The sequence below is a fragment of the Perognathus longimembris genome, chromosome 4 (genome assembly GCF_023159225.1).
Source record: "Perognathus longimembris pacificus isolate PPM17 chromosome 4, ASM2315922v1, whole genome shotgun sequence".
Lineage (NCBI taxonomy): Eukaryota > Metazoa > Chordata > Mammalia > Rodentia > Heteromyidae > Perognathus > Perognathus longimembris.
In genome coordinates, this window is record NC_063164.1 from 90,395,929 (window position 1) to 90,419,742 (window position 23,814).

The 23,814-nt window shown below is 38.8% G+C and overlaps 1 protein-coding gene and 2 non-coding genes across 3 annotated transcripts in view; all 3 read left to right on the forward strand.

Annotated features, from left to right (window-relative positions):
- Window positions 1-23,814, forward strand: part of Cep295 (centrosomal protein 295) — a 62,683-nt gene that overhangs the window by 35,772 nt on the left and 3,097 nt on the right. Inside the window, exons 11-23 of the mRNA XM_048345628.1 lie at window positions 340-432; window positions 594-697; window positions 3,533-3,670; window positions 5,110-5,207; window positions 5,467-8,800; window positions 10,161-10,281; window positions 10,455-10,598; window positions 12,801-12,956; window positions 17,840-17,940; window positions 18,372-18,471; window positions 18,861-19,109; window positions 19,935-20,077; window positions 23,022-23,196. Of these exons, the coding sequence (XP_048201585.1) occupies window positions 340-432; window positions 594-697; window positions 3,533-3,670; window positions 5,110-5,207; window positions 5,467-8,800; window positions 10,161-10,281; window positions 10,455-10,598; window positions 12,801-12,956; window positions 17,840-17,940; window positions 18,372-18,471; window positions 18,861-19,109; window positions 19,935-20,077; window positions 23,022-23,196 (4,956 nt within the window). The remainder of the gene's footprint in view (window positions 1-339; window positions 433-593; window positions 698-3,532; window positions 3,671-5,109; window positions 5,208-5,466; window positions 8,801-10,160; window positions 10,282-10,454; window positions 10,599-12,800; window positions 12,957-17,839; window positions 17,941-18,371; window positions 18,472-18,860; window positions 19,110-19,934; window positions 20,078-23,021; window positions 23,197-23,814) is intronic.
- On the forward strand, window positions 18,041-18,120 carry LOC125350948. Its single transcript, XR_007210855.1, has one exon. It is a non-coding gene; the product is annotated as a small nucleolar RNA U2-19 (small nucleolar RNA).
- LOC125350947 lies at window positions 18,213-18,282 on the forward strand. Its single transcript, XR_007210854.1, has one exon. It is a non-coding gene; the product is annotated as a small nucleolar RNA U2-30 (small nucleolar RNA).

Below are 23,814 nucleotides of genomic sequence, written 5' to 3' on the forward strand. Positions count from 1 at the left end.
TTACTTAGCTTCCCTTTTTTAACTTTGATACTTTGCTTATTCTGTGCTTTTTTTTTAATGCTTCCCCATTGTGTTTGAAAACTGTCAGCATACATTTTAAACCAGTTCTTTATTTTTTTCCTTGTTGGTGATTTTAGTCTTCTGCATTGCCATAAGAACCTGGGGTTTGATGGGTAATGTATCTGATCATCAAGAAGGTGACCAGATCTTAATGAAGTGGTTCACTTCAGGTAGACTAAGATTCAATGGTTACTTTGAATGTCAGTTTTGTGATTTTTGCTCCCATTAAGCTTGACAGTGATGAGATGGTTATAGTAACAGTGGTATGATCTATTACAGTCATCCAAAGTGATGTGCTGACAATTGAGTCTGGACCACTTTCTAGTGAAGATAAATCACTTCCATGCCATACAGACACTGAAAAAGAACAAGGTATTTGTTTGTTTGTTTTTTATCACATCCTCAGATTAAGCTTGGTAGGCTCTGTAGGTGTTTTTCCTAGTAAGATATATAATAAATGCATGACAGGGTGTTGTTGTGGGATCAAAATTCTAAGTTATTGAAACTGATTTTTCTTTTGGGCATTGTCATAGAAGTAGATGAGACTCTACCTGGCACAGCTGTCGCTCAGAGCTCAATTCTACTTCATCCTCAAGAAGAAGCAGTCAGAGTTAGAACATCAGCAAAGCAGAAACAGGTTATATGAAATTTTATTTTCTTCTAGATACTATGATTTTGTTTAACCCATGTAATCTGTCTTACTGTCTAGCTAATTTTGATGTCATGTTTCCTACCTGTCTTGCATAGATATTTAGCTGATAAAATATATTTTGTCTTTGCTCATTTATTTGACCCTTACTGTGTCTACTTTGTATTTTATATTTGTATTACTATAAAATTTATAAGTCTTTTTAAGTTAGTATTTTCTTTAAAAAGATCAATTGATCCTAGAGTTTCTGATGCAATGCCTTACATAGTAAGTGCCCAATGAAATACTTGTTGAATTACTAAGTCCTTGCCATAATGCTAGACAGCCAGATGGTCTTTGTGTAACCCCAAAAGATTTTGAAAAATAATCTTTTAAAGCAATTGATTTATTTGCTTGTTTTTGGTTGCAGTGCAGGGGATACACTTGCTGGACAATCGCTCTACTTGTTGTGCTAAACCTTCCACCTAGATCATGCCTCTTGAGGGTTTGGGGAGTTTCATTGGCTTGTTTTTGGTGCTCTACCTGGGGCTTGAACTCAGGGCCTAGGTACTGTCTCTGAGCGTTTTTGCTCAAGACTGGCACTCTACCACTTTGTGCCAAAGCTGCACTTAGGGATTTTGTGTAGTTAATTGAAGATAAAAGTCTCACAGACTTTCTTGCCTGGGCTGGCTTTGAACTGTGATTCTAAGAGCTCTGCCTCTTGAATAGGTAGGATTACAGATAGGAACCACTGACACAAGCCTATCTCTTCTTTTTTTGTTGTTGTTGTTCTTTTGAGGTAGTCTCAATATTTAGCCAGACTGATCTTGACGTTGCTTTGTAGTCAAGGCTGGACTAGGAGCACCAGACTTCAAATTCAGATAAATCTATATCTATATCCATATCCATATCTATAGATAGATACCCATTTATCTAGCCAAATTACAGATAGTAGATACAGGACATTTATCACTGATCCAGTACTTGAACCTACTATTCATTTCAAGTTCAACCAACTGGCAGCTATTTTATTATATTTTTCTTGTGGTATGGAAACCCCCAGCTGGAGATAATGTATTGCATCAAATTGTCATGCCTCCTCATTCTCCTTTAATTGGAGGAAGGAGGTGGTTTTTATGTTATTTTTGGTTTGTGTTGGGTTGGTTTGAATTGGGTTGGTTTGTTTCTTGTTTGGAGACATGGTTCTATATCATTGGTTGCACTTGAACTCACAGTCTTTCTTTCTCAGCCTTCTGAGTGCTGGGATTACAGGTGTGTGTTTACAACACCTGGCTTAGAAGAAAAATTGTCTAATTCAGCTACTTATCTAAAATTCTAGTCTCTTCTACTTTTAATAAATGGTTTTAATGCAAATTAACTTGAATTTGCTTATTACTACTTAGCCAATTTCAAAAACACAACTGGGAAATGGGAATTCTACAAGTCAAATCTATCTATGGCATGAGGCTTGAGCTTAGAACCTTTGTGGCTGGTGTTTTGCAACTTGAGCCACATTTCTCCTCTGTTATTTTGCTAGCTATTTTGGAGATAGAGTATGGTGGTCTTAGCTACAAGGGCTGGATTTGAATATTGGTCATCCAGGGCTCAGCCTCCTGAATAGCTAGAGTTAGAGGTGTCTTGCTTCATTATTCCTTTTCAAATGTCTTCTAATCTATTACAAAACAGTGTTGTACAATAGGACTTTTCTATCATGATAGAAATGTCACACATCTCTGTCATATATGGATACTGCTAGCCACATGAGCTGTTGAACATTTAAGATGTGACTGAAGAGCTAAATTTTACATTAGAATTAATATAATTATTCACATGTAGCTAGTGATTCACATTAATAGTACAGTACTAGATGTGCTACAGACCTCACATAATCTAAGCTCAGTGGCCCCTGTGATGAAGAATAAATAAGGAAGAAATCAGTAACTCTGCCATAGCCACTATTGCCTGAATATTTAAAATCTCAGGTTGAGATAGTCTTCATTATCTCTCTCTTCAAGTGCTCTTTATAAAACTACATATGTTTGCCCTTTTCTACTTATTCAGTAAATATTTGCAAAGCAGGACTCTAAGTGCTGCATTTGGCAGACAACAAAAGAGACTAGTCCTTTGACTTCCAAATAGCTACTGTACTTAACCACTGTCCCTAAGAAGTCAAATCGGTTTTGGAGGCCTCAGCATTTAATTTCTTTAGTAATATACATACTGGGAACATTATAAATTAAAGAAGTAAACATAGAGTTTGGTTTCTCAATGCTTGCACCTTTTCTGGAAGCAGTTCTTCAGTGGTGATCTTGATTTCCGGCCCTCCCAGAAAAACAAGTAATAAATGCTCTAATTTCCTCTTTTCTGTCTGCCACATTAAGCTTTTCTCCTCTTTTTTTTTTTTTCACATGCCTCCTTTGGTATTGCTAGTAACAAATAAAATGCTGGTCATGAGCCCTGTTTCTCCTGGTATTGGGGTTTGAACTCATGGCCTTTGTAGACAGATATTCTACAACTTGAGCCATATCCCCAGCCCCTTTCTGACTTCCTTGTTTTTTTCAAATAGGGTCTTTTTGCTTAGGCTGTTCTGGACCATAATCTTCCTATTTATACTTTGCAAGTAGCTGAGATACCAGATGTGCACCATCATGCCCAGCCTTATGTTAGTTGAGATGGTGTCCTTTTGATCTTTGCTGGCCTTGAACTCTAATCATCCACAGCTACCTTCTATATAGCTAGGATTACATGTGTGACCTACTACATATGGCCTAAACCTATTTTAAGTTTAAATAAATTTTCTTTTGTATAAGCTTTTTTTAACAGATCAGTGGTATTCTTATCTAGATAATGGAAATAGAAATTCAAAAGCAAAAGCAGTTGGAGTTACTGGCACAAATTGAACAACAAAAGTTAAGATTGGAAACCGATTGTTTCCGGGCTCAGCTGGAAGAAGACAGAAGAAAAAGGACTCTGCAGCCTGAGGTAGGATGCAAGGAATGTCTTTCCTACATAAACTATTGGGGGGAGCACAAGAAAATATGAGCAGTCATAATATTCAGAAATGTAAAATGTCCTTCACCTACATTTATTTGGTCATTTAATAAGCTTGTTTTGGTCATTAAAGTTATCTGTATACACAAATAAGTTTGACTTTTTCTTTCAGTTTCAGTAGGGTACCAACATAGACATGGCCATGATTTATGTAATATGTATGTACAGATTTTAGACTCAGCACTAAAGTAGATTACTTCATTTCTTTTATATAGAAGTGCCAATGTTTTTAATTGTGTTTTGTTCAAACACAGCTATCGCCCTAGCCTGCCCAAGGGAGCTTTAAACTTGTGTTCCTCCTGCCTTAGCTTCCTAGGTACTGGCATTCATATATATATATATATATATATATATATATATATATATATGCACTGCACTGGGCTGCGCACACACACACACGCAACACGCGCACACATACGCATGCTCAAAGTTAGGTAACCATTACCACTATTATCAGTTTGGGTGAGGGTTTTTTGTTGTTTGTTCTTAAAACACTTTTATTTTTATTTATTATTACAGTCCTTGGGATCAAACCTAGACAAGTGCTCTACAACTAAGCTATATTCCCAGTCCTAATTTCCAATCTTTTTATAAAAAATAAAGCCAGGCACTAGTGGTTCATACCTGCAATCCTAGCCACTTAAAAGGCTGAGATCTAAGGATCATTGTTTGAAGCCAGCCTGGACAGGAAAGTCTATGAGACGCTTATTTCCAAAAAAGCTGGAAGTAGAGCTGTGGCTCAAGTGGTAGAGTGCTAGCCTTGGATAGCACTCAGGCCCTGAGTTCAAGCCCCAGGACTGGCCAAAAGTGAAAAAGAAAAGGCTACATAGAAATGTATAATTATAGAACTTTAATTTGTTTTTTGTTTTTGTTTTTTTGGCCAGTCCTGGGGCTTGGACTCAGGGCCTGAGCACTGTCCCTGGCTTCTTCTTGCTCAAGGCTAGCACTCTGCCACTTGAGCCACAGCGCCACTTCTGGCCATTTTCTGTATATGTGGTGCTGGGGAATCGAACCCAGGGCCTCATGTATACGAGGCAAGCACTCTTGCCACTAGGCCATATCCCCAGCCTTGTTCTTTGTTTTTGCTTTTGCTTTTATTAATCTTTTGAATTAGCTGGGTGCCATCTTAGCTACTTTTGAGGCTGAGATCTGAGGATCATGGTTCAAAGCCATCCTGGGCAAGAAATTTCATGAGACTCCAATAAACTACTCAGAAAAAGCTAGAAGTGGCTCTGTGGCTAAAGTGGTAGAGTGCTAGCCTTGAGCAAAAGAAGTTCAGGAACAGTACCCTGAGTTGAAGCCCCAAGACTAACAAAAAACTTTAGTATTTGTTTCTGAGTTTTGCCTTCTAATTAACTGTCTTTTATTAGGTCGGTACTGATTCTTCATCAAGCACTGTCATTTCTGATGAAGATGACCATAGGCAGATGATTCGTAACTATCAACAGCAACTCTTACACCAAAACAGGTATTAGAATATAATTTCTGTATGACAATAGACTGTGTCTTCAGGGTTAATTATTTGATTTATACACATATCTAACTGGGATTTCTTTAGAACTTAGCATTTTGATTTCTCTAAGGGCAATAGGGGTGTTGCCTCTCTTCCACTATGATTATAGATAGTCCTAGATTGCTGTTTGTTAAATTCAGTATGTAAACACTTGAGAATGTGAGGCTTTTATTTAAATTTTAAAAAATATTTGTTTTGTGCTTATTTTTGATAGGTTACACAGACAATCTGTTGAAACTGCCAGGAAACGGTTACTAGAGTATCAGACTATATTAAAAGAGAAGTACCCTTCGTCAGCCACAACATCATTGGTGTCTGATTCTGTTGTATCAGAACATTGGCATCAGAGTCGGGGTCTAAATTCATGTCCCTACAAGTCCAAGCCTGTGCAACCCATCCAGTCCTCCAGATTAGAACAAGGTCATATTCAGTCACTAAGACAGAGTCCCATTCCACAAAGACAGGTGGAAGCTACAGAAAAACTAAGTGCTTCAGATGTTTTAGCCAAGAAGTCTTTAGACTCACAAGACCATATAAGGCAATTCTCTGGAACTGAAACACAACAGACAGACTATACATTGGTCCCTACTGAGTTTCATATACTTTCAAGGGCATTGTCATCTGATAGGGCACGAATACAAAATGCTAGAGAACTATCTGAAACATTTAGGCTAACAACTTTTCAAACTTTAGACTCCCAGCAAATGTCACAGGACAATGAAAACATATCTTCTAAGCTAACTGAATCGTCTTCATTTCTACCACTGGTACCTGAACATTCTTTTACTCTTCTCCCTGTTAACGCTGAATCTGGAAAAATTCAGGAACCCTTACCAACCACCAGCAAAAGTGCAGTTTGCATAAGCCATTCTGTAGATAGCCAAATGCATGATCAGCCTTTGACATCCTCAGAGACTATCACAGCCCATCAAGGTAATTTGAAGGCTCTTCAAGAACAGTTAGAACTACAGAAGGATATTCTTCAGGCAAGACAAGAAACTCAAGAGCAAATGCTTTTGCATAAACAGAAGGAATTGGAAGAGCAGATTGGCTTCTCAGTATTCCTCCCATCAGTAGCACATTCATTTGCTTCACTGACTTCTGCCACAGCAAAATCAGGAAGAACCCAGGAGTCTTCTGTAGCCAAGAATGCTACATCAACTTCCTCAAGCGATCCTGTGATCCCACAACTTCAGGATAGGCTTTCAAGTGTTTCACAGCCTACGTTATCGCAGCTAAATAGCTTAAAATTTCCCCCTGAACAGTTGAATATTCATAAAGACAGCCTTCAGGCCAGGCGGGAGGCTCAGGAAGTCTTATTTGTACATAAGCAGTGTGATTTGGATGGAGGACTGTGTTCTGGACAGCCTGGACCCTCTTTTCAACCACACCAAGTAGCTCAGCATACATTTACTTCATGTCCTTTTGCTGATACAAAATCTACAATAATCCAGGAACAGCCTTTATCTAACAATGAGGAAGGGTTTCTGTCAAGCCATTCTGAAATGCTAGTGTCTCAGAATGGAGCTTGGAGTTTCCTCCCTCTACATGATAGTTCAAGGTTACTTCAAGAACAGCTGGCTACACAAAAGGATATTCCTCCCATTAGATGTGATGCTCAAGTGGACGCACTTTTACATAGACAAAAGGATGTGAGGAACACTCAGCTTGGGCACATAGGCTCTTCACCAGTACTCGTTCAACACATAGACGCTTCACCAGTTTCTACTGATGCTCAGCCTAGATTTCAGAAACATTACTTATTGAAGAAGGAGAGCATAATTCCCTCTGATGATTTGACAAGCCCAAGATTTCAAGATACATCTCTTAGCTTTCCACAACAGGGCGTGCCAAAGCAAGAACATTTCACAACACTCCAGGAACAATCACACATACAGAGAGTAATACTTGGAGCTAGAAAAGAAACTCAGAAATTTGTATACAAACAAACTGAACTGGAAAAAAGAATTTCTTCTGAACAGAGTGGCACCTCTTTACCAGGAGCTGAATCTGGAAGATTCCAGGACTTGACATCAATCAAGAGTGATGATACAGGTCCCTTAATTCATTCTACAATTCCAAGGTTTCAAGAAAGACTTTTGAGATTTTCACAACATGTACTACCTCAACCAGATAATTTACAGAAACACCAAGAATATATGGACACACCAAAAGAGGTCTCGCATTTTAGTCAAAAAAACCAAGATAATACACCTTCTGAACAAACTGGTTTTTCTTCCTTCACGCCTCAATTAAAGCAGCTCTCAATTACATCATTACGTTCTCCTGACTCTAGTATAACCCAGGAGCCAATTTCAATAGCAAGTGATAGTAAAATATCTTCAAGCCATTTTCAGATTCCCCAGTTACAGCACAAGCTTCTAAAGCTATCACGTTGTATCCAGCCTCAACAAGATAATTTGAAGGCACTTCAAGAAAAATTAGCTACACAGAGGGAAGCCATCATTCAAGCTAGACAGGAAGCTAGGGAAGAAATACTTTTACGGAACCAGCGAAATTGGGAGGAAAGAGTATCACCTGAGCAGGTTGGCATCTCATCCTCACTCCGAATAGCCCAACACCCATGTGCTTCATTACCTCCTACTGGGCCTGAAAGAACCCAAGAACCCTGTCCTGCACACACAGAGAGTACAACCCCCTCCAGTCACACTGAGGTGCTGGTTTTGCCTGATAGGCTGTTAGGTTTATCACATACTGTTTTGCAACAGCAAGATAATTTGATTACACTTCAAGAGCACTTGCATGTACAGACAGATTCAATTCCTTCTGAGAAAACTCAGAAAGAGTTAGTGTCCAGACAACGTGAGTCTGAGACAAAAGGATCTTCTGAGCATTTTATCCAACCTCACCATGGTGATTTGAAGACATTGCAACACCAGTTAGACATACAAAGGAAAGCCATTCGCTTTGGCCAAGAAGTTCAAGAAGAACTGCTTTTACAGAGATTAAGTACATTGGAGAAAAGAGTATCCTCTGAGCAGATTAGCTCATTTGCATCCCAGGTAGAGTTACCTATTGCAATCTCTGAAGGAACCCAAAAGTCTTTCCCAGCAGACAGCGGTAATATGGAATTCTCCGCATTGCCTTTGAGCTCTTCACAGCCTGTTCTGCCTCCTCAAGGTGATTTGAAAGTGTGTCATGAAGAGGACACCCAAGAAGAACTGCTGTTAAACAAAGAAAGTCAATTTAGCAAAATTGAATCTGCTGAGCTTGCTCTTTCTTCTTCCTTTCTATCTGAGGAGCTAGAGCATTCATTCATTCCACTACCTTTTGCAGAAACTAAATATACAAGTACTTATGAATTGAATTCATCTAAAAATGAACATGAAGCTTCCTCATGTGATTCTGAGATACCAGGATTTCAAGAAAGACTTTTGAATTATTCACAGCCCATCTTACTTCAGCAAAATTATATGAGTGCTGAGAAGCAGTTCGATCTACAGAGGGAAGTTGTGCATTATAACCAGAAAGCCTCTGAAGAATTTCTTGAGCATAGACAAACATTGCAGAAACATAGTGACCATCAGGTAAATTTTAACTTAAAAACCTAAAATTTAAACCACCTTACTCCCTTTTCATTTTAGGCCTATAATTTTTAGTGATTGAGGATAAGTGGTTTGACCTTTAACTGCTTTCATCTGCTACCCAAACAATTGGGAAATTAAAGTAGAAATTTATCTACCTCATATGGTGTTTATGATATAAATGCTTATTTGAAACCCAACTAATTTTAGATGTAAACATTACAAAAGCATATAAATTTCTAACTCTTATTTTCTCTGCTGTGCTCAGCTGGAATTCAGGGGTTGGTGCATGCTAGGCAAGATCTCTGTCACTGATCTAGATCTCCTGTGAGAATATAGATTCTAATTTGGAATCAAGTTTTGTTACAGATTTTACAGAAGTGTGGCCCAAATGGTAAAGTGTCAGCTTTGAGTGAAAAAGCCAAGTAAAAGCACAAAGCCTTGAGTTTAAGTCCTAGTGCTGGTGTACACAAACACAAAAATGCTATTCAGAAGGCTGTGATCTGAGGATCACACTTCAAAGCCAGCCCAGGCAAGAGAGTCTGTTTAACTCCAATAAACCATGAGAAAACTGGAAGTAGTACTGAGGCTCAAAGTGGTAGAGCTCTGGCCTTAAGAAAAAAGAGCTCAGGGACAGTGCTGAGGCCCCAAGTTCAAGCCACATGACCAACAATACAACAAAAAAAGGAATTTTTAAGTTTAATATAGATAACATTGTAAAAATAACTCATTGGCAGAATGTCTTATGCCATAGCAAAGACCTTTATGTAATTGTATATGAATGTTCTTTATGTATACTACATTGTAGACATTTATATATGGTTAAAACTGGTACTCTCTTTTTCCTTAATTGCTTTATTGTAGATTGTTATAAAGGTATTTATAGAATGATTTAGAATTGGACTTGATACTCTTGCTTCTGAATATTTGGAAAGACTGGCTTGGTCACTCAGACATTCATAGCTCTTCCCATAGGAGACAAGAGTGTGTTCTCCTGTATAAATGTATACATATTGTTGTAGAAGGTCATTTAACTTGTTGGTGTTCAGGAAAATTTGATTTGAGTCCAGTAGAAGCTAAGTCTTAGGAATTAGTATAGAGGAAAATGGAAATGAAAAGCAGAGAATAGCCAAGTATCTTTCGCTAAAAAAAAAGTACATAGGAAACTTAAGTTTTATGATAGTTGTACTGTTCAGTGGGAAAACCAACTTTTCAATATTGACAACATATCTCATTTTATCCATGAGTAAAATTGTAATTGTGTGAGTGATGGAATATGGGTTTGGTTGAGGTTATGATGTAAGTAAATTCTTGGCATGATTCCTCAGTGTGTCATCCCTGCTTTCATCTGTCCACTTTTCAGGAAAGCAAGGCCATGACTGAAAATTACTTTAAAATGCAGAAGATGGAGCAGTTCAGAGAATGGATTCCTCATATCCAAGGCCTAGCAGGAGGTGATCAGGAAAGCATTAGTCATGCTGCAGGTAGGGGCAAATCTGATGATGATCAGCTGCTTTCAGAAGATACTAGTGCCAAGCTAAGGGGTAACAAGATTGCATTTATTGAGTTCTGCTCTTTGCTTTCATCCTCTGAAGACAGAAGCTTACAGTGTGCTAATGGATCTTTATTGTGCTTGATTTTGTCTTTGAACTGATAGGTGAGCATCTAGACAAAGAACTGTGTAAAAGAGCCTCTAAGCCGCCTGTGGCCAAAGTTAAATGTGGACTGAACTTAAATCAGCATGAACTTAGTGCTATACAAGAAATAGAATCACCAGTAAGTGGCAGAACTTCTATACCAGGTAAACCAGTGGTTTGATAAGTGATATTTTAATATTTTGCTAGTTTCCTACAACTTTTTAGGATGCTAAAATTTATCAAAAAGAGATTTAGTATTTACTTTTTCAGAAGAATTTTCTGCTTAAATGGGTCCTTTTTTTTTTTTTTTTTTTGTCAGCCCTGGGCTTGGACTCAGGGCCTGAGCACTGTCCCTGGGTTCTTTTTGCTCAAGGCTAGCACTCTTCCACTTGAGCAACAGCATCACTTCTGGCCGTTTTCTATATATGTGGTGCTGAGGAATCGAACCCAGGGCTTCATGTATACAAAATAAGCACTCTTGCCATTAGGCCATGTACCCAGCTTAAATGGGTCTTTAAACTCGTAAAGAAGTGAAATTAGGTGGCTACTTGAAATATTAGGTGACTTTTTTTTTTTTTTTTGGCCAGTCCTGGGCTTGGACTCAGGACCTGAGCACTGTCCCTGGCTTCTTCTTGCTCAAGGCTAGCACTCTGCCACTTGAGCCACAGCGCCCCTTCTGGCCATTTTCTGTATATATGGTGCTGGGGAATCGAACCCAGGGCCTCATGTATACGAGGCAAGCACTCTTGCCAATAGGCCATATCCCCAGCCCTAGGTGACCTTTTTTTTAATGTATAGGAGGAAGCAATTTACAGTAGCCAAATAGTGTTATATCCCATATGACATTCTTACGCATTCTGCCTTCTTTGATGTCTACCTTCTAAATCTGTTTAGGATATGACTCAATTCTTTTCTTCCCTTGTTGCTTTTCTACTTTCACTACTCATTTCACAGCTCTGTCTGTCTTCCCTCCCTCCCTCTCCATCCTTCTCCCTCCTTCCCCCCCCTCACAATTATCATAAAAAAATTAATTTTCCAGTACTAGGGCTTGAACTCAGGGACTCTCGCTTTCTCAGCTTTTTTTGCTCAAGGCTGCTGCTCTACCACTTGAGCTGCTGCCAGCCTTTTTTGAGTTAATTGGACGTGAGTCTTGCATATGTGTCTCCCTGGCCGATTGCACACTGCAATTCTCAGGTAGCCTTCTGAGCAGCTAGGATTATAGGCCTGAGCTCCTGAGTGTTCCAAGTTTTCCATTCCTGAAGATTAGTTTCTTTTTCTAATAGCTGGTATCTTTACTTCCCAACATTTTTGTGTGGATTTGGCATTTGTTATTTTTTGTATGTCAAAATATAACATTCAGAGAGGTACATAAGTCTTAAATTTATTTCAGTAGTTTGTTTTTAACGGTCATGGGGCTTGAACTCTGGGCCTGGGCACTGTTTCTGAGCTTTTCAGCTTGAAGCTAGTGTTCTACCACTTGAGCCACAGTGCCACTCCAGTTTTCTGGTGGTTAACTGGAGATAAGAGTCTCATGGACTTTCCTGCCCAGGCTGGCTTTGAACTGTAATCTTAAGATCTCAGCCTATTGAGTAGCTAGGATTACAGGCTTGAGCCACTGGTGCCTGGTTCAGTGGTTTATTAAGTGTTTTTTTTTGTTTTTGTTTTTGTTTTTATTATAAGCTAAATCACTGGGGCTGGGGATATCAAGAGCGCTTGCCTCGTATACATGAAGCCCTCGGTTCGATTCCCCAGTACCACATATACAGAAAATGGCCAGAAGTGGCGCTGCGGCTCAAGTGGCAGAGTGCTAGCCTTGAACAAAAAGAAGACAGGGACAGTGCTCAGGCCCTGAGTCCAAGGCCCAGGACTGGCCAAAAAATAAAAAAATAAAAATAAGCTAAATCACTGGATTCGGGTCCACAGCTGAAACAGCCATGTAAGTACCACCTATATCATGAACTGGAGCATTACAGCTCTATGAATTCTTCCCTTATGTCCTCATTATCCTTTCTTCTAAGCCTGTATCTTGATTTCTTACATCACAGATTTGTTGTGACTGGTTTTTGAACTTAATACCTATTCTTCGTGCATGTTATATCTCAAAGTATGATGTGATTAGTAGATTATCCAAGCCTTTTCCCCTGTTATTAGTTAGTACTGAAGTATGATCTGGTCTAAAGACATAGGAGCATCCTTAAAAGCTTGTAAAAATGAAAATAACTTTAGAAGGTCTGTGAACAATAAGCAGTTACTATTTCGTTGCTTTTAAGATTTTAGATTTTTTCCTTAGTATCTAAATTACCATTTTAGTTTTAACTCACTGTAGAAATTTAAGTGGAAATCTAAGGAATCTATTTTCTTCTCAGATAAGCTAGTTATTTTTGAAGACAGAGACCCCATGAGAGTCTCAATAAGCCGAGAACAAAATTTCCTTCAGAGCCCACCTGCTCATGATCCATTTGTTTGTCATCAGCCATCTGCACAGGAGAATATCAGAAGTGATGGCATCACTGATGAAGCAGGTGAGAGAGAATTATGTTGGAATCGAAACTGTAGAGTTATTTGTTAGGGATAAGAACCTCAGTGACTGTTAAGCATGAAATCATGATAGCATATGCATGTGTTCTATACATAGCAACTTACCTAGAATGGCCATCATTATTGGTACAGAGTTGTTTCAGGGGCTAGGTTTTGCCTTCTCTCTTACGTACTCAAACATCATAGACTTTTTAATAAGCATGTGTTATGTCTGAAGTTTATTGGGAAAACAAGAAATTTTGCTTTTTTGGGGGCCAGTCCTGGGCCTTGGACTCAGAGCCTGAGCACTGTCCCTGGCTTCTTTTTGCTCAAGGCTAGCACTCTGCCACTTGAGCCACAGTGCCACTTCTGGCCATTTTCTATATATGTGGTGCTGAGGAATCAAACCCAGGGCTTCATGTATACAAGGCAAGCACTCTTGCCACTAGGCCATATTCCCAGCCCGAAATTTTGCTTTTAATTGCTTCATTAACTGCCAGTTGGAAGTAATGAGGGTATGAGTTTGATACAGTTGGCAGCTCTGTATAGTTTGTGTTGAAGAGACAAACAGTCCACATTTGTAACACACTTGTAACAGTCCACATTTCAATATAGTATTAAGAAATATTTTAAAATTTTGATAGTATTCTAAATGAGCTGCTTTAGGTTTATTTGTAAATATTTGGGCAGATAAAGATAATTATAAGGACTTTATATCAATCCTACTACCTAATGACAATGTTAATTTTATTGCTTCTGAATTTATATGTGCATACACCATATTTTGTATGTAATATTGCTTACTGACCCTACAAGGCATATTTCTAGTAATGCTTTACTATTTGCAACCTATCTTTTAAATTGAAGCAAGTTTAAATTCCTTTTATTTTAGCTGTTATGTCTATCATTTATGTCTTCGTTATATCTATAGTTTAATAGCATAAGATGAGGGACATTCTGTTTTAGGGTTATAGGGGAAAAATTGACTTTACTGTCTGTTTTTTAAAATGTAGGTGGGAATAACTGTAAAAGATATCACTTAAGGAAATGAATCTATGGCTCAGGTGGTAGAATGCTAGCCTTGAACAAGAAAAGCTCAGGGACAGTGCCCAGGCCCTGAGTTCAAGCTTCAGGACTGGTACCAAAGTGTGTGGGAGGGTAATTTAGTACATTAAAATTTTTGACATTTTTTAATAAAACTTCATATTTTTAGATTGTACCACATTAGTAAACATGTTAGCAAAAAGGCATTAAAATTTTATTTATTTATTTTGCCAGTCCTGGGGCTTGAACTCGGCCTGAGCACTGTCCCTGGCTTCTTTCTGCTTAAGGCTAGCACTCAGCCACACTTGAGCCACAGTGCCACTTCTGGCCATTTCCTATATATGTAGTGCTGAGGAATCGAACCTAGGGCTTCATGTATACGAGGCAAGCACTCTTGCAACTAGGCCATATTCCCAGCCTGGCATTAAAATTTATTATAGCCATCTCTCTGCATTTAAAGATTCTGTATCTATGGATTCAATCACTTGCACATCAAAAATAACTTGAAATGGTGGGAGCGTAGCTCACTGGTAGAGCACTTACCCAGGTACCCTGAATTAATTCCCAGCACTGTCAAAGGGGAAAAAAAAACATTGCCTGAGTTTTTTTCTTTGATGTTTTCCTAAACTACAGTGGAAGAACGATTGCATGGCATTTATTTGTATTAGGTAGTATAAGTAATATAGAAATGGTTAAAGTACAGGAGAGGAGGAAGTATGTAAGTTATATGCAAATTACATACCCTCTTATATGAGGTACTTGCTATCTGCAGGGGTCCTGTCACTTTTGTACAGGAAGGGACAACTATATATTACTTTGCTTGTATTAGATGATTTGGAGGAAAACTCAAAGAAACAAGACTCGTATTGCTGTTAGGAAGTGCTAGTGTTAGTGTTGTGAGGAAATAGGGTAGTTCTGTTAGTAGGGAGGTAAGAAACCGATTTCCATGAAGTAGGAAGAATGAAGTGAGGTAAAGTTGCAACCACTAAAGCAGCATCAGATGTTGTACTAACCTGGAGAAGAGGATACTTGATCATTTTGTGTCTTGGACAATATTCATGGGGCTTTTTGCATTTAAATATCTTATAAAGGCCTTGGTTTTGCTATTAAAATTCTGTTTCCCCTGCCCCTTCATGCTAGTCTCCAATATCTCACACCTTGTTTTCTTAGTAGCCCTTTAGATAGAATTACTAGCTTCAAGCTCTATATCCTTAGCTTTTCTAAGAAAGCAGGATTTTAATATTTTATATACACACACAAACTACATGAAAGGCATGAGTTATAGAAAACCTGAACTAGAATAGGATAGAGTAAAACTATTTGAAGATAAGTAATACTTGCTATTAGTTTTTGCTTCAACCAAGCATATATATTTTATAAATGGACTTAGGTCCATATATATGTACACATTTGGGTACAGAGTTCCCATTTAAATATATCTTTTAACATATGTGATCTCTCATAATATCAAGATGGTGGTAATACAGAAATTTAGTTTTAATTTTATTCACTTCCAGAGCCAAAGGTAGTTGTATATCTTGGCAAGATTTCTCAAATTCAAAACTCCTGGGTATAATTAGTGGAAACAGTATAATTTCTGTATGTGAAATATAATTAGAAATGGCAGCCATTATTCATATATACTGTGTATCTAGAAAGCATTGCAGGTGAAGCTCAGTGTAGAGTGATTGTTTAGCATGCACAGAGCTCTGGGTTTTAGTGGCATATGACTTCAGCATCTTCAGGGGATTGAATTGGAAGGATCTTCCTCCCTTCCCCTTCTTCTTCCCCTTCCTCTTCCCCTTTCCCTCACCCCCCTTACCCCCCCTGTATGTTGATACTGGGACTTGAATTCGGGGCTTTGTGCTATTTTTTACTTTTAATTTTTTTTTTTGCTCCCAACTAGTGCTTTTTTCTGGTTAGCTGGAAATACAATCTCCTGTCTGCCTGGGCTGGCTTCTAACCTTGTCAGACCTCAGTGGTCATAGGCGTGAGCTACTGGCACCTGACTAACTCAGGATTTTTTAGGTTTACTTTGTTTTGCTTTGTTTTTTTTGGCCAGTCCTGGGCCTTGGACTCAGGGCCTGAACACTGTCCCTGGCTTCCTTTTGCTCAAGGCTAGCACTCTGCCACTTGAGCCACAGCGCCACTTCTGGCCGTTTTCTGTATATGTGGTGCTGGGGAATCGAACCCAGGGCCTCATGTATACAAGGCAAGCTCTCTTGCCACTAGGCCATATCCCCAGCCCTTTAGGTTTACTTTGGACAACATGTGAAATAAGTGTCTTATCACTAATAATTATACTTTGGTGTTGTTCATTGGTGTCTAATATGCATTTTTCTCATATTTGTGGTTATGTTGTACTTTAGTTCACATTTTTTGCTTCACATTATAATGACAAAAGGATTTCCCACTACTTTGATGTCTTATATTTTATATATAAAACCTCAAAACAATATGTGAATTTTATATATTATATATTTTTAAAGGGCTTTATTCAAGAAGTAACAATGAGGGCTGGGGATATAGCCTAGTGGCAAGAGTGCCTGCCTCGGATACACGAGGCCCTAGTTTCAATTCCCCAGCACCACATATACAGAAAACGGCCATAAGCGGCGCTGTGGCTCAAGTGGCAGAGTGCTAGCCTTGAGCAAGAAGAAGCCAGGGACAGTGCTCAGGCCCTGAGTCCAAGGCCCAGGACTGGCCAAAAAAAAAAAAAAAAAGAAGTAACAATGACGAGTAGTTTTTTGGGTACTTTTAAGGAGTGAGTGCTGCCATTTCATTTTTTTTTTTTCAAGTAAAAAGATGGATTTATTGGGGAAGTAAAAAGTATACTGACCAGCCTAGGTCACAGCCCAGACTCAGGAGCTGGGACCGCAACCGTAAAAAGCAGGCTGGCCGGCCAGGGCCACAGCCCAGACTCAGGACCTGGGACTGTGTGCCTGCCATTTCATTTTTTTTTTTTTTTTTTTTTGGCCAGTCCTGGGCCTTGGACTCAGGGCCTGAGCACTGTCCCTGGCTTCTTTCCGCTCAAGGCTAGGACTCTGCCACTTGAGCCACAGCGCCGCTTCTGGCCGTTTTCTGTATATGTGGTGCTGGGGAATCGAACCTAGGGCCTCGTGTATCCGAGGCAGGCACTCTTGCCACTAGGCTATATCCCCAGCCCTGCCATTTCATTTTAAATGCAAAATAAAGTGATAGCTAGGCTTCGGTGACTAACATCTGCAGTCCTAGCTACTCAGGAGGATGATGATCATAGTTTGAAGCCATCCTGGGTAGAAAAGTCCCTATCCCTATAAAATAACCATAAAAAGGTAAGCTGATGACATGGCTTAAGTGGTAGCATGCTGTTAGAGACAGTAAGGTAAGCAATCACATGGCCTGTGTTCAAATTCCAGTAACAGCAAAACAATAATACCCAGATACTGGTGGCTTGCACCTGTAGTCTTAACAGTTAAGGAGGCTGAAATCTGAGGTTTGAAGTTCAAAGTCAGCCCAGGAAGGACAGTCCATGAGACTCTAGTTGACTAGCAAAAAGCTGGAAGTGGAGCAGTGGCTCAAGTGGTTGAGCATCAGCCTTGAGCAAAAAAAGATAATGATAAAGTGGCCTTGAGTTCAATCCACTGTATTTACACAAAGATAGACAGTCAGTCAGACAGACAGACAGACAGACAGACAGACTGAATAAATATATTTTTCCCCTCTGGTCTTAAGACAAGGCATCTTTAAAAAGCCAAACTGTTCAGCCTACTGGTGAGAAGGTAGAGAATGGTGACCTGTTGCTGAGACTTTGATTTGTCCTCATCCATCCCACCCTCATTTTGAATTTCAAAATCATTTTTAGTCAAGGTCAAGGAATCTGACGTTGAAAATTGTGCAGTATTAAGCTATGCTGTGGAAGAAGTGTGCACACATGTGACTCCAGTTGTGCAGCCAGATAATAAGGTTAGTAATATCTTCACATTTACTAATGCTTTTTGTTTTATATTCTCTAGTTTCCTGAAAAATTAAAGTCTGTTACCTGAGGTCTGCTTTCATTAAAGTGGATCAATGATGAAAATAGCCAAATCTGAGCATCAGAGGATCTACCGGTCTACCTGATGCATGATCTCTAGAGTTCTGAGAAGCAAAACTACAAAATAATAAAGATATTGTGTGTGTCTGTGTGTGTGAGAGAGTGAGTGAGTGAATGAATGAATGAGAAGCTAATCATCTCTGAGCAGTGATGAAAAAATTTTACTACTGACCTTTATAACTATGAAGGCTTCTACACTTGACCTGAGCTCAGAATTGACAGCTACAGAGATTGGTGAGTTTTTGTAGCTCTTGCTTGATACATCATGGTCTGGTTTCTAACATTTCCCTTTAATTTTTAGACTGAAGCACAAGATCCTTCTCACGAGCCATCCTCAATAACTGTTTCTACTGGTAGCTTTTTAAGTTATGAAAACACAGATTTGAGCCTTACAGATGCAGGTAATAATACCAAACCATATGTAAACAGATTGAAAGATCAGTTGCAGCATAATGTTGGGAGAAGCATTACTTTCTCACAGCAGTGACAGGAAACACTTTCAGTTCCAAAAGGAAAATTCTAGTGATGAATAGAATATTGGACAATATAGTATTCTAAAAATGACTGGAAGTCACAGGATATCCTGTAAATCCTTTGAGAAACACTTGCTACTATCACATTTTCCCATTTGCTGGAAATCTGTCCAAACAAATTTCTTTTTTGTGCTGATCTCGTAGCAATATATATTGCCATACCTCTGTACCAGAATATCTTTCTAAGGAATTACTTAGGCAATTAAAAGCAACATTTTTAATGTTCAGTAAGTATCTTCATGAAACTCAATTTTCAGAGTCATTTTCGGAGCCTATGGACCATCAGGAACAAGAATCTACCATTAAACAAGAGAAAACAGATATTTTAAGTTCTGTAGTTTCTTCAATGCAAATGATTTATCAGCAGCAACAGAACTCTTCAGATGTTCCTAACTCTCTGTTGCCTGTAATGGAAGAATTTACTTCTGGTCACACAGAATCTCAACAGAACACAGACAGTTGCAGAAAGGAAGTAAATCTGATACCTGAGAAAACAGACTTGTGGGGTAAAATTATCTTAAAGGAATACTTTTGTATAAATTGTGTTTAACTTTTCACATTTCATCCTTTTTTGTATTTAGTATTTGTGTTGCATGTTCTGCTGCAGCACACTTATACCAGAGAAAATATTGAGAGCATTTAGTGAGAGAAGTATCAAAAGTTAATGCCAAATTTACTAATTAAAGAACATAAAGAGGTAAATGAGGAGATGTGTTTAGCCTTTTCACCTCCAGCTTAAAAATCAGAAAGTCCTTGGTTCCAGAGTTAGACCATTTCCTAGCCATGAGGCCATGGGCAAGTTAAACCACTCCTTCCATAAAAAGGTACTAGAGATTAAATGAGATAGGACCTGTGAAGTACTCTAGTGAATATTTCCTTTAGAAGTACTCTAAATAGTGAATATTTCCTTTTCATCTTTTTAAAATCATTAATCCTGAAGTGAGCTAAGTAAGAACAACAAAGTTTGTTTAAAAAAAAAAAGTAATGAGCACCTATTGTTACTCTTTAGAAGCCTTTGGAACTAGTAGAAATAGAAATGCTTTTTAATGTCTATCATCTCTAAAAGTAAATTTGAAGTATAAAAGCAATTCAGAAACAAATTTATATTTGTCAAAAATTCTGGTCACTGAGAATATCTGTGTTTTCTATACCTTGAAAATAGTCATGATAGGACTTAATTTGAAAGCATCTGTTGATCCTGGAGAGGGAAAAAAAGAAACAATTTGTTGAACTGGAGTTACCTAATTTTTTTTTTCAATGATTATGTCTTAGAACTCTTCTAGGCTTTAAATTGAAAACAAAATTGTCTTTTTTTCTCTCAAATCCAACAGTTGACCTTGACTTTCCAGAACTGGAGTTTGTTTTCCCAAATTTGCATCATCAGCTCTTTCAACCCTTAAAGCCACAAGCAAATTTTGATTTATCATCATCATCATCATCTGGGATTTCTCAAGACAACAGAGAGTTTTACCAGGTATATTAAAGTAAATGCTCCATTGCAAGGACTTGTTTTCTTTTATAGAAACTTTTTTTTGGTTTTTTGGTCAGTCATGAGGCTTGAATTCAGAGCTTGGGTGCTATTCCTGAGCTCTTTTTGTTCAAGGCTAGAGCTTTACCACTTCGAGCCTCAGCACCATTTCTGGTTTTAAGGTAGCTAATTGGAGTTAAAGAGTCTCATGGACTCTTTTGCCCAGGTTGGCTTTGAGCTGCGAGCCTCAGATCTCAGCCTCATGGATAGCTTTATCAGGCCTTGTTTAATTACTTTAAAAAAGTAAAAAGCAGTTGTGCCCAGTAGCCTCCTGTCATCCCAACTACTCCAGAAGCAGAGATGCTCCAGAGCGAGGGTCCTGCCTGGTTCAGGACCTAGTCTAAACCTCTGATTAGAAAGATCCCAGGTGGACCAGCTGCCAAGTATGGTGTATGTATCTGTAATTACAGCTGTTCAGGAGGCTTCAAGTGTAGAACAATGGCAGTCAAAAACGCTCCTGGCAAAAACTGACCCTGTCTGAAAACTAATGCAAAAAATGGACTGTGGGTAGAGGTAGAGGATTTGCCGAGCAAACATGAGCCCTTAAATTCAAACCACTCCCCCTCCAAAAAAGATCCTACTGCTGAGGCTATACCCCAGGCCAACCAAATCACTGCACTATTTTGTTTTTTAAAGCTTCCAGTTATTGGAGATGTAGAGGCGAGATGGAAAGCATCAGCTGGGTGTGTTGAGTTAGGCTTATCATCCCCAGGACTTGAGAACAGGGAAGCGATGGCAAGTTGGAGGCTACTCTTAGCAAGTTGCAGGTCACCCCAAGTTATATTGTAAGACACAATGGAGTATACACAATGGAATTTTATGCCTCTATCAGAAAGAATGACATTGTCCTATTTGTAAGGAAATGGAAGGACTTGGAAAAAGTTATACTAAGTGAAGTGAGCCAGACCCAAAGAAACATGGACTCTATGGTCTCCCTTATTGGGAATAATTAGTACAGGTTTAGGCAAGTCATAGCAGAGCATCACAAGGCCCAATAGCTATACCCTTATGAACACATAAGATGATGCTAAGTGAAATGAACTCCATGTTATGGAAACAATTGTTATATCACAGTTGTAACTACTTTCAACGTCCCATGTGTATATGTAGCTTCTATTATTGATGATGTTCTTGTATCACCTTCCTGTGGTTGTACCTACACTATCTCTGTAATCTTATCTGAGTATATTGGAAACCGTGTATACTGGTATTGGATGCAGAAAATTGAAAGGGAATACCAAATTTGAGAGACACAGGGTAACAAAAGACAAACAACTACAAAAGCAATACTTGCAAAACTGTTTGGTGTAAGTGAACTGAACACCTCCGGGGGGGGGGGGAGGGAAAGGGAGGAGGGAGGGGGGTATGAGGGACAAAAACAGTACAAGAAATGTATCCAATGCCTAACGTATGAAACTGTAACCTCTCTGTACATCAGTTTGATAATAAAAATTTGAAGAAAAAAAAAAACATGTAAAGGAGGGGAAGGAGAGGTGTGCACTCCATTTGTCTTACCCGCTTTGCCTGTAGCTTGTGGGGATAAGTTTAGGAAAGACCAAAGGACTCCTTTAACTTCCACAGAACGTTAAAGTATTTAAACAAATATGATTTTAGAACATTTCAAAAATACTTTCCTGCACAGTAAAGAAACTGAATTTCAAACTTGGGACTGTATTTCTTCACATTCTGACATCAGAAGTTGTTCTAATTATTTCCTGCTTGTCAAGAAATTATCATGTTTTTAAATTGCCTAATTCCTTTTTTTTTTTTTTTCCTTTTTCAAATGAGTTTATTTCAACTATGGTTTCTCAAGAGGCAAGGGACATTTGAACAGCTCTGGGTATTTCCATATTCCAATAAGTACCTGTCAGTATAGCTCATTACAAAATAGGCAAAATGTCAAAAGAGATCACTCACTGAAGAAGATACACAAATGGGCTGGGAATATGGCTGAGTGGCAAGAGTGCTTGCCTTGTATACATAAAGCCCTGGGTTCGATTCCTCAGCACCATATATAAAAAAAAGGCCAGAAGAGGCGCTGTGGCTCAAGTGGCAAAGTGCGAGCCTTGAGCAGAAAGAAGCCAGGGACAGTGCTCAGGCCCTGAGTCCAAGCACCAGGACTGGCAAAAAAAAATAGACAAATGGCAAACAAGCATAGGAATAAAAGATGCTCAATATAATTAGGAATTAAAGAAAGGCAAATTTGGGGCTGGGAATATGGCCTAGTGGTAGAATGCTTGCCTAGTATGCATGAATCCCCTGGGTATAGAAAAAGCCAGAAGTGGTGCTGTGGCTCAAGTGATGGAGTGCTACCCTTGAGCACAGAGGTTCAAGCTCCAGGACTGGCATACTATTACCATGCAGCTTCAGAAAGGCTGAAATAAAAATAGTAATAACAAAAAATGCTGGTGAGGATATAGAGTAAAAAGAAACTAGGTCACAGATAAGAATGTGAAATGGTGTTACCTAGTCTTTAAAACATAAACTACCTAATTCTTTTGGACAAAAGTAATTTCTTTTTCTTAAGTCTTCCATAATGGCTGAAAGGAAGAGATGGGTTTGTCAGTCCACAAATTATTCTTGTTCTACTGAAGTAGTACTTAAGAACATAAACTAGTATGAGCCGGGCATCAGTGGCTCATGTCTATAGAGCTACTCAGGAATCTGAGGTTTGATGATTATGTTGGTTCAGGCCAGCCTGGGCAGATAAATCCAAGAGAAAGCTATTTCCAATAAGTAGCAAAAAGCCAGAACTAGAGATGATGTGGTCAAAAGGCACTAGCTGTGAGCAAAAAAGCCAAGTGAAATTGCTCAATACTGGCACTTAAAAAAAAAAAAGTAATATGAAGTTTATTTGACTATTTCAAACTTTTTGTGTTGTTTTTGACAGACCTTAGATTCATCTGAAAGATACCATGCTACTGTAACATCCAGAAGTACAGTTTCTTTTACAGCACTGAGGCAGACCCACTTGAATTCTTTTCTTAACACAAGACTAAACCAGCAACCTGACCCTAACTTGACTCATATTGCAACTCCTACTTTTGCTGCAGGAAACACTGAGGGTATGTACAACTACCATAGAAAAAAGTTAAGACCCAGTACTTTATGGTTCCTTTTCATCCATTTCCTTAGGGATCATGCTTGGATACTTCTTTGTCTGCACATTTGTCATAAGTGTTTTATATATATATATATATGATCTTTTTTTTTTTTGCTATCCAGGGGCTTGAGCTCAGGGCCTGAGCACTGTCCCTGGCTTCTTTTTGCTCAAGGCTAGCACTCTGCCACTTACTTCTGCCACAGTGCCTCTTCTGGCTTTTTCTATGTATGTGGTACTGAGGAATCAAACCCAGAGCTTCATGTATACGAGACGAACATTTTACCACTAGGCCATATTCCCAGCCCCTGTTGAATTTTTTTTTTTTAAACACACATTAGTGAGGCACCAATGGCTCGTGCCTCTAATCCTAGCTACTAAGGATGCTGAGATCTGAGAATTGGAGTTACAAGCCCGCCCAGCCAACAAAGTCCATGAGATTCTTAACTCCAGTTAACCACTATAAAGTCAATAGAGGTGTGGGCCAAGTTACAGTGAGCAAAAAAGCTCAAGGACAATGCCCAGGCCCGCAGTTCAAGCCCCAAATTGGGTAACACTTGTATGCAAGTACACACACACACAC